Source organism: Carya illinoinensis, chromosome 13 (genome assembly GCF_018687715.1).
Source record: "Carya illinoinensis cultivar Pawnee chromosome 13, C.illinoinensisPawnee_v1, whole genome shotgun sequence".
Classification (NCBI taxonomy): domain Eukaryota; kingdom Viridiplantae; phylum Streptophyta; class Magnoliopsida; order Fagales; family Juglandaceae; genus Carya; species Carya illinoinensis.
In genome coordinates this window covers 6,514,903-6,528,878 of record NC_056764.1, presented here as the reverse complement: position 1 = coordinate 6,528,878, position 13,976 = coordinate 6,514,903, and the positions used below count along the sequence as shown (strand labels likewise).

Sequence of the window (13,976 nt, the reverse complement as noted above, 5' to 3'; positions counted from 1 at the left end):
CGCGGATTCCTCCTAGGGCGCTTGGGGGTGAGTGAGTTTCAGTAGATGCACGCGCCGATTTTCTCGGGGCGCGTGTAGGCTCCTCTGACCTCCGTTTTTTATTCTGTTTGAGGCAACGGATTCTTCTCGACGCGAGGAATACCTTGGAGTTGTCAAAAAATAATTTTGACCAACTTGAATTTTCAGACAGCTCTAACCAGAGCTCTGATACCAATTGTTGTGCCTCCGGTCTGTCCAAAAATCACACAAGACGATATTTAAGTAGTTCAGCAAATTACCTACGTTCACTGGAGTCTCTTTTATATAATTTTTTAGGGGTGGGAAGCGGGGTCCCGCACCCCGCTACCCCGCCCCCGTTCGCCTCGCCTCGCCCCCGCACGACGGGGCGGGGTACACAGCTCCACATGGGCGGGGGCGGGGGGCATTTCCCCCACCCCGCCCTCACCTATATATATTATATATATATAAACATAAATATTTATATATATAAAAACATAAATATATGTTTATATATATAAATATATTTTTATATTTTACAAATTTTGTATATATAAATATATATTATAATTTGTTAGACTTGTTCACAAATTATGCATTAGCAAATTTATAAATTACATAATTTTTAAATTATAGTCATATTTAAAAAATTTAAATTTACAATTTAGATCTAAAAATATATTTTTTTATCACTTTTAGATCTAAAAATAATTTTTTTAAATAATAAAATATAGTTAATATTCGAAGTGAAAATAAGGCGGGGCGGATTGTGTATCCGCCCCGCACCCCGCCTAGCGGGGCGGGGTACCCCACTCCGGGGATGCAGGGGTGGGTGGCGGGGAGGAAAACCCCACCCCCGCATCATGCGGGGCGGGGTGAGGGGAGGGAGTTACCCTGCACCGTATGGTGCGGGTAGCACCCCTAAAATTTGTATGAGATTTACAAAAACTCTACAAATTTCTATCTCTCTCTCACGTCCCTCTTTCTCTCTGTTTTTCTTTCTCCCACTGCCATTTTGCAACTGAGCTCTCTCCTATTTATAAGAGAGAGCAGCCTACAACTTACGATTTCGGTGCAGCTGCTTCTGACTTTGCTGGAGGATGGGTGACCTAATAGAGTTTAGAAAGAAAACGGTGCCTAATATGCCAAATTTGAGAACGATGCTGCTCTTGTTTTCACACTGCAGGTGGAGTTCAACAGATGGAGTTCTGCAGCCGGACGATGGTGGGGGAATCAGCCATGGAGAATGCATGTTCAAGCTGGAGGAGGGCTTGGTTGTAGTTGGTGATGTAGGACTAGTGGTGGTGCTGGTGGTGGAGCTTCATGATCTCTGCCATGATCACCGACTCCAGAGCCCCATAGTTGTTGGGAAGGTCTGGCAGCTAGAACTCCCGTAGCGAGAACCCCGTACTCGACAACCCACGAACAAAGCCATGCTTATGCATGAGTCTCAATCCTATGGCTTTTCTGCTTACACTTTGTAGAGCCATCCACAAACCTCCTCTCTCTCTCTCTCTCTCTCTCTCTCTCTCTCTCTCTCTCTCTCTCTCTCTCTCTCTCTCTCTCTCTCTCTCTCTCTCTCTCTCTCTCTCTCTCTCTCTCTCTCTCTCTCTCTCCATCGTGCAAGCAATATATGAAGGAGTGACCGAGCCAATGAGTGCGTCAGAGTCTCATAGAGGGAACGTGGCATAAGTCAAGTTAATCTCATCTGCCACGGCAAAATTCAGATGAAAAAAAAAATCAATTTCCATATTCAATCAAGACATTGTTTGGAACTTTTTCTTTTTTTTTTTCCCTAAGCAAGTTGCATTAAAAAAAAACTAGTACAAAGTCTGTTGGTAATTATACAATAGTTGTGGGAGGGTCGTTCTCACTGTGACACTATGGAAATCTAGGAGGCATTGAGGGATATGTAAAAAGGGATGCTCCCAAATTTTTGTTTGGAAGCTACCCATTACGTATAGTGCGCACATCAATTCTGAAATAAATTTATTTTTTGAATCTTCCAATCTTCAAAGCTGTGTAGATGCATCTATTGTGATTGCTTGCATTGTCCAGTCAGAAGCTATCTTTAGATCGGATATTGATTTTGCTTGGAGTCTCCTTCAATTACAATCTTTTTTAGGCCCTTGTATGCTGCTTGTTGGATGGCCATTAGAGCAACCGATGTTTGGACGATTTCTTTTGTTAAGCTACATATGTTTTACCTACCTATAGAATTTTTTGAAAAAAAAAAAAATTTAAAAATGGCCTCAAATTAATTCTTATGCCTTTAGGGTGCCAGCGACGAGTTCTCATAACCGACTTGCCCACCCAATCTGCTTGGCCCACAAGGATAACAGGCAGAACCCCAAATGGGCGAATGGGTAAACTCCTTTAAATATAAGATCAAACGGGCAAAGGGTATGCATAGGCCACCTGCTCGCCTACCCCATGTTATGTAAGGCTATTCTCTCTTCCATACTCTTGACCTCTTCCATTGCTATGCAACCTCAGCCTTCATCTTTTTCTTTTGTTCTTCATCTCATCTAGTCGTCTTATTCTTCTCCTTTTCTCATTCTCTTCCTCATTATTCTCACATTCCTTTAGCTTTCTTCTTGCAGATCCATTGTCGTGGGTCACTCGAGTTGCTTTTAGCAGATAGACTCACAACCATGGTCATCAGTCTCTCGAGTTGGTTGTGCCGTTGGTCTTTCCAACCTGCGGCCATGGTCGTGGGTGGTGCTATGGCTCTTTAAAGCCCTATGGCCAAGCAATGGCTGTGAGGTTTTGCAATCCATGGTCATAGCTTGGCCGTCTGCATCTTTGTTAGACTCACGACCAAGACGTGGCCAACAACCATGGGTAAGTTGTTCTTCACTATTCTTTTTATAATTTCTAGTTTGATATATATATTTGAAGTTTGATCTATATTTTGGACTTTGAATGTGAAGATTTGGAGTATAGATATGAAGATATGGAGATAGACATGTAGGTTTGTTTATTTGAACATCTTGTAGGGCAAAGCACAGGAGGTGGTTTCAAAAGGTTGCTAGACAGTTATAGATTGTGTAACTACCGTGCATTCCTTCTTAAAAAAATAAAATCTACCATAAAAAATTAATTTTTATGTAGGTTCTATATTTTTTCAATTTATTTTTTCAAAATTCTGTAAGTATAAATATTATTTATCGGTTCAAAAATCAGTCTGCCTTTTAGACGGAAGTGGACGGATAGTGGCACAAGGTGGGGCTGGGAGTGGGGTGGAATTTAATTATACTACAGGTTAATAAGTACCGTCTCTATCATTATTCTAACGAAAACATACTTTTTTTTTTATTTAGAAAAAAAAAAAAAAAAAAAAAAAGAGAAGAAGAAGAAGAAAACACACCTTAAGAGGAATATTGATGGACCGCGTTGTTAGCCTTAAGTTCTTAACGCTTTAGTTTTGTCACTCTAGTGATTAGTGGAAAGAAAAGATTTGACACGAAAATTCTCAAATATGTGCTCAAATTTTAATGATTAGTCGAGGACAAATTTATAGTCATACCCTTTTACATCCTCAGTTCCTTAAAAGTCTCATGTCCTTCTTTTACTTATATATATAAAAAAAAGGGTTCCTTGAAGCAAAGAATGGGATAAAAAAAAATGGTAAATGATGAATGGAGGAGATTTGGCATAGGGATCGACTATTGAGCACAAATGTCTACGTGGAAAATGATACGGTGCGTTTCACACCAACAATCCATTCAGCTTCTTCTCCATTCAAATCCATTTTACTCTCCTTCATGATTCCATCTCCTTCCTTCATCTTCTTCATCTCCGGTAATTCTCCAAACCCGATATGGGTTTCTGAAATAATGACATCTAACATTTGCATGTCCCTCCTTCAATTCATTGTCCTCCCAAAATTAACATCATGGTATTAATCCCAAAATTAACAACACTGACAAGGAAAAATCTTCCAAAAAGGCAAAAACTTTAAATTCTATAAAATCTCAATTCATACTATTAAGGGTCAAGTGAAAGAATCATCCTGAAAATTACACCCCAAAATTAACTATTTAATCACATATAACAAAAACAACACCAGCACGGTAGCACCATACACCCACCACAAAATAAAAAAGACTGACACGAAAAAAAAGAGAATTTGTGTGGATGTATTCTAGCGTGCAGTCTACCTATTGGAGATTAGGCAGAGGAAGGAGTTGAGGAGGTAAGAGAAGGCAAGGCGTATGTGACGTAGGATTGAGAGCGAGGACGTTAGTTTGGCAAAGAACATCCTCTATGGTCTCCACGAATAGGTTAAAGCTTTATATCAACGACACTTACAAGATCAAAGGCACCGCCAAGAAGGCGACCGCTAACAATAGTTGCAACATCAAGAAACTCGATGTTGTGGTTTGTCGATTTGGATGATGTTTGTGTTTTGTTTCTTTTTCTTTTCGGAAATGGGTTGCAAAAATCAGTGTTTTTGAGACAAACGTGAATGAGGAAGATGAATGGGAATGACAAGGAAATGGGTTGCAATTCTTTTACGGGCAAGGAATGATGAACATCTCTATTCGTATTTTGTGCATTTCAGCCTTCCAGTTTAGTTTGTGGGCAATTGTTTGTTTGTTTTTTTTTTTTTTTTTTCCTCTTTTTAGTTACACTTGACGTGGCATAATAACTTGTTCCTGCGCGAGCTTTCCTACCTGTAGAGGAACTGAAAAATAAATATTAGAATTGCAACTTCTTTACAATATTTCTACAATCTTTAAATAAAATAATACTTTTAAAATATTTATTTTAATTTTGATTTTGATTTGATGTGTTTGATTTTTTTTTAAATATTATTTTATTGATAAGTTGTAAACAAGATGTATATGGGTTGTAACTCTATCGTTGCTAAAAAATAAGTTTCCATTGCATTCCCTAAACCTTAGTCTCAAAGGACTGACTCTGTGTATTAGATGGCACGAGCACAATGTAGGTACATTAAGTTGCCTGTCCTCCCATATATCAATCTGCCCTCCTAGAATATGCTTTGTTTCTCCCAAGTCATTTACAAAATAGTTATAAGCTCAGATACCCAAATCGTTGCTGTGGATGACCTTACCAGCAACATCTTCATTGCTGGACTGGTTTGTCTACCAATTTTGAGCTTGGGCAAAATAATTAGTTTCTGATTACCGTGACTTTATGCATGCAGATCCTTGTTTGATTTCCATGAAGGGGCCTTTGGAGCAGCGCCATCCCCTAAAATCGCAGCTGCATTTTCTACACTTAAAAGAGGATCAGATTCGCTTTCCTTTGCCTACAACAAAAAAAGTAGAGAGGTTTAGCATATTCATTGCATATGGTAATAATACTACAGTTTTACAGGAACAAAGAGAAATAATATATATATATATGAATAAATAAAAAGTACAGATAAGATATGGAGTTTACTGAGAGATGAAGTAGAGACAAACATTTTGGGAAGGTGGAAGGACCAGTTTTGTCCTCCAATTCTTTTACCAAATAATAATCTAAAAATGATAGGAAACCCTTACATGTAGAAGATGAGGTTAAGGAAAGAGGTTGGAAGTACCTGGGACAACTGTGTCGATGCCTCATTAACGTTCTGCTGGCTCTCACGAGAGCAAATGTAGGAATAGAGTGCCATCCCAACTACAGCAACCAAAATTCCTAAAATATTGCGCCAGCTAAATGGGTCATGAAGAAGAACATAGCCGAAGGCCAAAACTAGGCACGTTTTCAGATGTCCTAGGACCTGATAGGTGACAGCAGATGTCTTCCCAATAACCAGAAAGGTACTGAAGTTTACAGAAACAGAAATCAGGCAGGAAAGGACAATGAAGAACTGCAATAAAGACAATACACATATAATAGTTAAATTAAGAAGCAAAAGAAATTAGAAAAATAGATAAGCAGAACCAAATTTTCATAGGGGTGGGCACCGCCCGGGGGGATGGGGGTTTGTTATGTAAAATATCTTAAGGATGGGTTCAGTTCTTACCAGCACTTGAGGCGTGTATTTGAAAGCAAAGACATTTTGATTAGTCAAAAGCCCATCCAAGAATGGGCCAACAATGAACAAAGTTAATGCCTGATAGGGGCAAGACTGATAGAGAAGCTGGGTTGAAGAAACTTTGAACTTCTTCTGGATTGCATTGGTCATCTGAGATAATTGGTTAAGTTCTTAAAAAAAAAATACCAATCATGAGAAAATGACAAGTCCTAAGTCATACCTGTAATGACTATTACTTGTTAAATGCAGAATCAAAAGCAAGCACTACACATGAAATAGGTTGGATGCTTTCACCAAATATGAAATATATCCTCTCCTTTTTTTTTTTTTTTTTTTCCACGGGGGGGGGGGGGGGGGGGGGGGGGGGGGGGGGGGTGGTGTGGTGTTGTATGTAGGAACATGGAAAGTAGGAAGGAAAAACATGCAACATAGTAAAAGTACATTTCAGCTTAGGATACGATCTGAGCAATACAGGTTGTGATGACTGCAAGCAGAGACAATAAAGAACCCAGGGCATTGAGCTGAAGATCAGTCACCGTTGCAATTCCGACACCAAAAAGAAGGATGACAAGTGAGAACTGGATACTCCTACTGTTTACAGGTGAAAAGAAGCATCAGTAAACAGGTATTTAAACATGTATGGAGTACATCTAGTCAGAATCGGCTCGACATGAATTATGAAAGTGGAAACCCAATTCACATCAATAAACTGTCATAGAAGAACAAGATTATAAACGTACAAGCTACCTAATCTATAGATTTTCATCCAAAAAAGCAAAAAAATGAAAGAAAACAAAGATATTAGACAGTCTTTTGGATTCATACAGAAGACAATTTAAGGATTAAATATCACAACCAAAAAACCATGAATGTCTGCCTTATTAACACAGATATCATCAATAGTTTCTTGGCGAGAATGCCTTCAAGCCAGTCGGTCTACTACAAAGCCTTTTAGCAACTTGGGCTAAAGGCCATCTCCACCAGGCTAAGTATTGTCAAAGACGGAAATGTTTCAGTCAACTTAGGTCGTGTTCACAAGACTGAGGATTGTCACTGATACAATTTCTCAGTCGAAGGCAGTGATCGCCAGCACTCACAAGATGATGAATTTAGAAGTGATTGCAAATGGGTGAAATACCACAAAAAATAAGAAGGCATTTCTTTTATTTTTATTATTAAAATCAACATTAGAGAGGCTTAAAATATTGTACCAAAGTCAATTTCTCTATCTGTGCCAAATCCTATTCTGTTTCCTCTCAAGATAATCAATATAAACTCCTAAATTGCTTTCCAAATTCTAAGCTCTTTCTTGGCTGCGGCTCCAAGGCAAGTACCAGAATCCATCCATAAAGAGAACCAAAATACATTTTTACATTGTACCCTTTTGCATATGAGCCTGTTTAATATACTTACTCAGACGTTACATAAAATTGCTGAAAATAGAACACGTACATTTAGACACATGCAAGCATATACAAAGGCTTGTGTGCATAGGAATTGCAACAATATTAGACCGCACAAGAACCATAGAACTCTATACACAAAGTACAGAGAAAACAAACAGGATCACTTCAAGGTGGCAAACTAACTGAAAAATGATACACAATTTCTGACCCTCACTAAGAAGAAAATACATAATCAATCCAAAGCAGGAGCTCAAGGTGCTTTATAAAAATTAGGTAGAAATCATATACATACATCTGAAGGACATAGATATAGGCAGGAAATTTATCTCGTAATGGGTCAAAGATTGAATTAAAGTTACCTGAATTTCTTCCTAAAGAAAAGAGTCTCCAAAAGAACAGTACATGGAATAATCGCGAGTTTTGTCATCTAAGATATAAAACCAATAGAGAAATGTTCAGAAAATACCACAACAAATCAATGCTTTAAATTGACTAGCCAGTAGTATGAGTGAAACTATTTATCTAAATAAGTATGAGCAAAACTGAAACTAAAGCCTGGTTTGTTTTCACAAACCATTTCATCTCATCTAATCATTACAACTTTTCTAAACTCTCAAACAAAATACAAAAAACAATTCAACTTTTTCAAATCCCAAAACAAAAATAATATAAAAATTATATTGTAACAAGATTTTATTCAATTTTCAACTTTCATCTCATCTCATCTCATCTCATTTGTGTAACCAAAAGAGGCCTATGTCAATTCATAAAAGATAACTTGCATAAATCATGGCATGTACAACACGATATCTCAAGATACAAATTAGAACTAAAAATTATGTATCCGTGTGGATCAATTTATGGATCAGGCAAGATTTTTACACCAGAAAGAATGACCCCATGTTGCTTAGACCACATGAACCAATCCATTGAGACACTAGCATTACCAAAGCAATACATATATTATATTTCAGAAATGGGATGGATAGTATCATGTAATTATGCTGCTAATAAAACAATACTAAGTTCAAATCATAGATTTATTGGTCACGAGTTAAAGGAGATTACCTGGTAAAACCCAACAGAATTGAAACCCAAGCTAAGATTTAAAAGTCCAATGGAGATTCCATTTAGTACGCCAAAGCCCATTACGGTTCTTGGATCAAAAGGCTTGTGTTCGAAAAATTTCATCCATAATGCCACATGAAGAGAACAAAACGTGACAAGAAGATGCCAGCTTGTCAAGGTCGTGGCTGCAGCACCCCACTTACCGTAAGTTAGTATTCTCCATTAAACATCAAAGACTAAAAGCTGAGCAAATTATCAGGTCGACAATAACAATTCTAAGCAACCATTTTAAGAGAAACAACTTAACTACTTCCTAAACTACTTCCTAACACTCTTACCTGAAACTGCATTAACAACCAAGCAGGGTGGTTCACTACCCTCGACAACCATTAAACCACAGATTATCAGTTTAAGAAAAAAATGTGAGCCTTTATGTCCTATTACGACACCACGGCACACATTTGAATAATCTTGTTTTTGCTATAATTTATATATCGAAGAACCAATGCTCAATGCCATATTAAAACATCACAAAACTCGTGATCTAGTACCAGTTTTATGAGGCTGAGCCTACATGGCTTTCGACTTACCAAATGTGAAACCAAGAGTGCTAATGAGAGCCTTGTTGCAAATCACGATCGAAACCGATGACACCACCGACAAGCTCAAAGCCCCAATGGTCCCCAGCTGGAACCTCTGGCACTCACTCATCTTCGACGCTCAAATCTCTGTCCAATCCCAACCTCGAGTCTCTCTGGATCTATCAAAATACCAATCCCGACACTGCACAGTCAATACACCGCATGCAAACATCAATAAAACACATAAACTTTCAAGGTATACATAAATACGTTCCTAAAGAAATGCAAGGATTCTTACCTCAGACGGAGATACTTTACCGTATAAAACGGGAGCTCATCTGCGACGAAGCTAAACACATAAAAAGCTTATATAAATGGGAAACCGAAATTAATTAAAACCGGAATACGGATACATAGTTGCAGAAATTGACGTACCGAAACCCTAGATCTGCTAGAGCATGCGCGAGTCACCGTTCGAGAATCTGGGAAGTGAGATTCTATGGAAAGCTAATCACTCGGGTGGAATTTATAGAAGAGCTCCGGCATTGGTGGGAAGAAATTGAAACAGAACTGTGGGGTTATTACTTATTAATAGGAAGGCAATCCGTCGTCGTTTAACATCAGATTTACAAAGTGGAAATCTGAATATAATTCTTTTATAATTATATTATTTTAGAAAACTAAAACGAGTTTTAAAACAATAAAATAAATTCCTAACTATCCCTTATTTAAAATATATCTTATAGATTTTGAGAGAAAAAGTGGGTACATGTAACTAAAGTTTAAAGAAAAAATTAACAAGATAAACAAGGATAGGGAAAGAGTTGATGGCTCTTTAACAAATTTCAATATTTTATATAATTCAACTAAAGAATGTGGATTATTTTGCAAAATAGATTCTATTACATACAATCATTTTTGTGTATTTCTTACACATTCTACTGACGTGATTGGTCAAAGAAAAAAATAATACAGTCAATCATATTAATAAATTACATAAAAAACATATAAAACTGACTACATATAAAATTTTTATTTTAAAATAATTAATTTAAAAGGAAACAAATCATCAAAGAGGCCATTTATGCATACATATATATGGATGTAGGGGTAATCGCATGATACAAGAAAGAAAATAATTTAAAAAAGTAAACAAAAAAATAAAAAACATTTGCATTTATTTGGACTGAACTTTGCATTCTTCACTTCTGATTATCTTTCTTTGTATTTATTTATAATTAATGTCACACGTATATTTATCATGTCAATAATATTATGACTGAGAACACTCTTAAATATATGTTATGGGTCGAGAGAAGACTCATAAGAGAGAGGTAATACTTTCCATAAATAGACACGACATATTGAATATCTATTTTAAATGCGATGAAGTATGAAGTCAGCATTTATACTCAAAGACTTACTCTTCTATCAAATTAAATTATCACTTATTCTAAAATATTTATTCGTGAAAATAGATAAATTAAATCATTTAGTAAACATCGCGTAAAATGCAAGTTTTTGCCTACTATTTTTTTGTGTGATAGAAAATTAAATAAAAAAATATATAGATATTTTTTTTAAAATGAATATAATATTTATTTTTATCTCAAAACTATTCAGTTGAGTTTATTTAATAGTTCCTCTTTGCAACAGCAGATTCGACAATGTGAGCTTAATGGCAACTAATAGTGAGCTGACATATCACCTAAGTACATAGAAAATTTTTGGACCGCATCGCACCATAGCAAAGTCAAAAGCCAAGGATCGTTGACGCCCATTTATTCTTCTCGAGGAGTGATACCTTTACAACCCATTCACTATTTATTTACTATTCTTGATAATATAATATTTTTTTAATATTTAAATCCATTAAATCAAAACAAAAGTCAAATTAAAATTTAAAAAATATATTATTTTAATCTAAAGTTGTAAACAAATTTTTAAGTAGTTGATAATCTATCATTTTTCTATTCTTCTATCCTTCGAACTATTAATCCACTTCGTCCATATTTAAACACAGAAAAATCTAGTTGCAAGCATAATTATGCACTAATATGTACACCAATCTATTGTGATTGGTCAAAAAGTAGATTTTATTGAAAACAGTGCTAATTAAAATTTTAAGTATGAAAGAATCAGTGTTGGTACGCAGATTAGTACACGACTTTACTTGTATGTAGCAAAACTCTTTAAACACATGCCGCCACATGCCGTATGACCTCCAATCTCGATAGAGGAGCTCCAGACCAGACCGGCACACCCCACTGTATTCGCTACATCAAAGACCACAGCCTAGTGGCCTCTAATATCGAGTTCGACGAAGCTGATATTTAGATATTGTTTGGCCATATAAAATTTTTATCTCAAATATAAAATTTTTATCTTATCATTATAATTTTTTTAAATTCTCATATAAAATATAATAAATAATTTAACTTTTTTCTATTTTTTCAAATTCTAAAATAATAATAATATTAAAATATAATATTTTAATATTTAATCTTAAAACTCAAAATTCTCATTTAAAAATTTTCAGTAGCCAAGCAGAACCTTAAAGTAGTTCCACTAACCATCATGTAGCACCATCAATGGAGAACAAAAGAACATTGCCCATCTCGCAACAACCAGAGAAAGTGCCTAGGAAGATCGAAAACACCGGAGATCGAACTGCCTCGTGGGCATCAACATCGACATTGTAAAGAAAATAAAGCAGAGCTTTGAAGAATTATATTATACTGATGTATTTTTTGACAGATTACAAGAGGTGTATTTATATACACATAATTACAATTGATTCCTATCTTTATGCAACATTTTAATTTAAGTCTGACAGCTATATTATTCAAAATCAAATCCGCAGGATCACAGCTCCTCATCCCTTATTTGTAGCACTAATTTCGGCAAGTGATGATTGCGGGTTTGCTTCCTGATTTTCAGCGATATCAACTTGATCTTCTACACGCCCCCTCAATCTGAATGGAAGATCACGAACATTCTGATTGAATAGCACATTCTTGAACTTGCTTGGTGGCAATGGTTTTGTTGAACTCAAGATTTCAAGTTTCATGTGATTATAAATCTACACATGGATTTTGATGATAACAAATGAATTCAAAGAATAAAGAAGTCTCAAGCTCAAGTTGTCTACATAATGGAGTCAAGCACATCAAGGAAACAAGCATGAGCAAGAAGGGAACAAGTTCACATTAAAATTATAGAGTAATGTTGTAAATCTCTTCAAAATTCGAAATTAGGATTAATGCTCAAAATTAATATTTTATCATAAAGCATTAAAATACATTTTCCACATGTGCATGAATATTTTTGAAAATTAAATTTGAAAATTTTGAAAGATGATTGATTGTCATCTTTTGCATGTGCATGCCTTGATTAAAGGGTTGAACTTTGAAAATATTAAAGATGATTGATTGTCATCTTTCACATGTGCATGTTTTATTTGAATATTTTCAAAAGTGATTGATGCTTTTTTAGACTTATACAAAAAGTAAAAGATTAGGTTTGAATTTTTTGAAAATGAAAGTGTGCTCATTTTGTCATATGCCAAAAGTAAAATATTAGGTTTGATTTTTTTGAAAAAGTGAATGATGTTGTCTTTGACAATTGAGAAAGAAGAACCTTTTATTTGAATTCTTTGAAAAAGTGAATGATGTTGTCTTTGACAATTGAAAAAGAAGAACCTTTTATTTGAATTTTTTGAAAAAGTGAATGATGTTGTCTTTGACATGTGAATCTTTTTAAATTTGAATATGAAGTCTCATATGCCTATAAATAGATCATTTGAGAGCTTCACATTCACAACACCAAGAGCATACAACATTCATTCAAAGCTTTCATTCTCTCTTCTCTAAACATTGAGCCTTAATCCTTGTTCATTTTGAGAGATATAGCTTGCGCTGTATTGTTCTTATTTCACTCGTTGAGGAGTGTTTTCTGATAACCTACCCACTATCAGCTTTTGTATCAGAAAAAGGGTGTGTATAACCCTTGTGTGTGTAGAAAGTATTCTACACAGGGAATAGTTGAATCACCACGTGTAAGGTGATTGCAAGTGTAGAGGGTGTTCTACACGGATCCTTTGTAGCGGTGTTGTTCAAAGGTGTAATAGGTTTCTATCTCCACCTGAAGGAGGTTGAATAGTGAATTTGGGAATCCTCAAGGGGTAGCTTGAGGCGAGGACGTAGGCAGTGGGGCCGAACCTCGTTAACATACTGAGTTTGCTTCTCTCTTACCCTTACTCCTTATATTTATTGTTATTTCATATTTTGTTTATATTTTATATTATATATTTGATTTATAATTATTATTTTTTTTAATACAACTCAATTCACCCCCCCTCTTGTGTTAGTCATCTGGGCAACAATTGGTATCAGAGCTAAGAGCTCTATTATAAGATTAACTATCTTTTGAGTTAAGATCTTATGGCTAACATTGCAGCTTCATTTGGTGAAGGTCAATCTAGTAGTCGGCCTCCACTCTTTTGTGGAGATAATTACTCATTCTGGAAAGTTAGAATGAGAATATTTCTTCAAGCTCAAGGTAGAGAAATATGGAAATGTATTGTAAATGGACCTTATATTCCAACAAAAGTGGTTGGTGGAGTAAAGGTCAAAAAGGAAGAAGAAGAGTTTGATCGTGAAGACGATAGACTTTATACTTTAAATTTAACTGCTATGAATTTATTATATAATGCTCTTAATGGAAATGAGTTTAATAGAATAATGAATTGCGCTACGGCAAAGGAAATTTGGGATAACTTGGAAGTAACTTATGAAGGAACTTCGCAAGTCAAGGAATCAAAAATTTATATTCTTACTCATGAATATGAAATGTTTAAGATGAATGATGATGAATCTATTTCTAGTATGCACACTCGTTTTACTAACATCATAAACAGCTTGACAG

The 13,976-nt window shown here is 35.6% G+C and overlaps 1 protein-coding gene across 4 annotated transcripts; it reads right to left on the bottom strand.

The window, feature by feature from the left end:
- Window positions 1-4,866: 4,866 nt before the first annotated feature.
- On the bottom strand, window positions 4,867-9,612 carry LOC122292829 (UDP-xylose transporter 3-like). Of its 4 annotated transcripts, none has more exons than XM_043101363.1 (9): window positions 9,486-9,612; window positions 9,349-9,399; window positions 9,060-9,252; window positions 8,470-8,654; window positions 7,761-7,828; window positions 6,454-6,586; window positions 5,984-6,145; window positions 5,555-5,827; window positions 4,867-5,278 (listed from the first exon to the last, which is right to left on the bottom strand). In XM_043101363.1, the coding sequence occupies exons 3-9, from the start codon at window positions 9,178-9,180 to the stop codon at window positions 5,162-5,164; spliced, it is 1,059 nt and encodes a 352-aa protein (XP_042957297.1). In that variant the 5' UTR covers window positions 9,181-9,252; window positions 9,349-9,399; window positions 9,486-9,612; the 3' UTR covers window positions 4,867-5,161. The 4 variants fall into 4 exon arrangements, with proteins under 4 accessions (XP_042957297.1, XP_042957300.1, XP_042957296.1 ...); XM_043101366.1 differs by having other exon boundaries at window positions 9,060-9,229; XM_043101362.1 differs by having other exon boundaries at window positions 9,349-9,388; window positions 9,486-9,611.
- Between the last annotated feature and the right edge of the window lie 4,364 nt (window positions 9,613-13,976).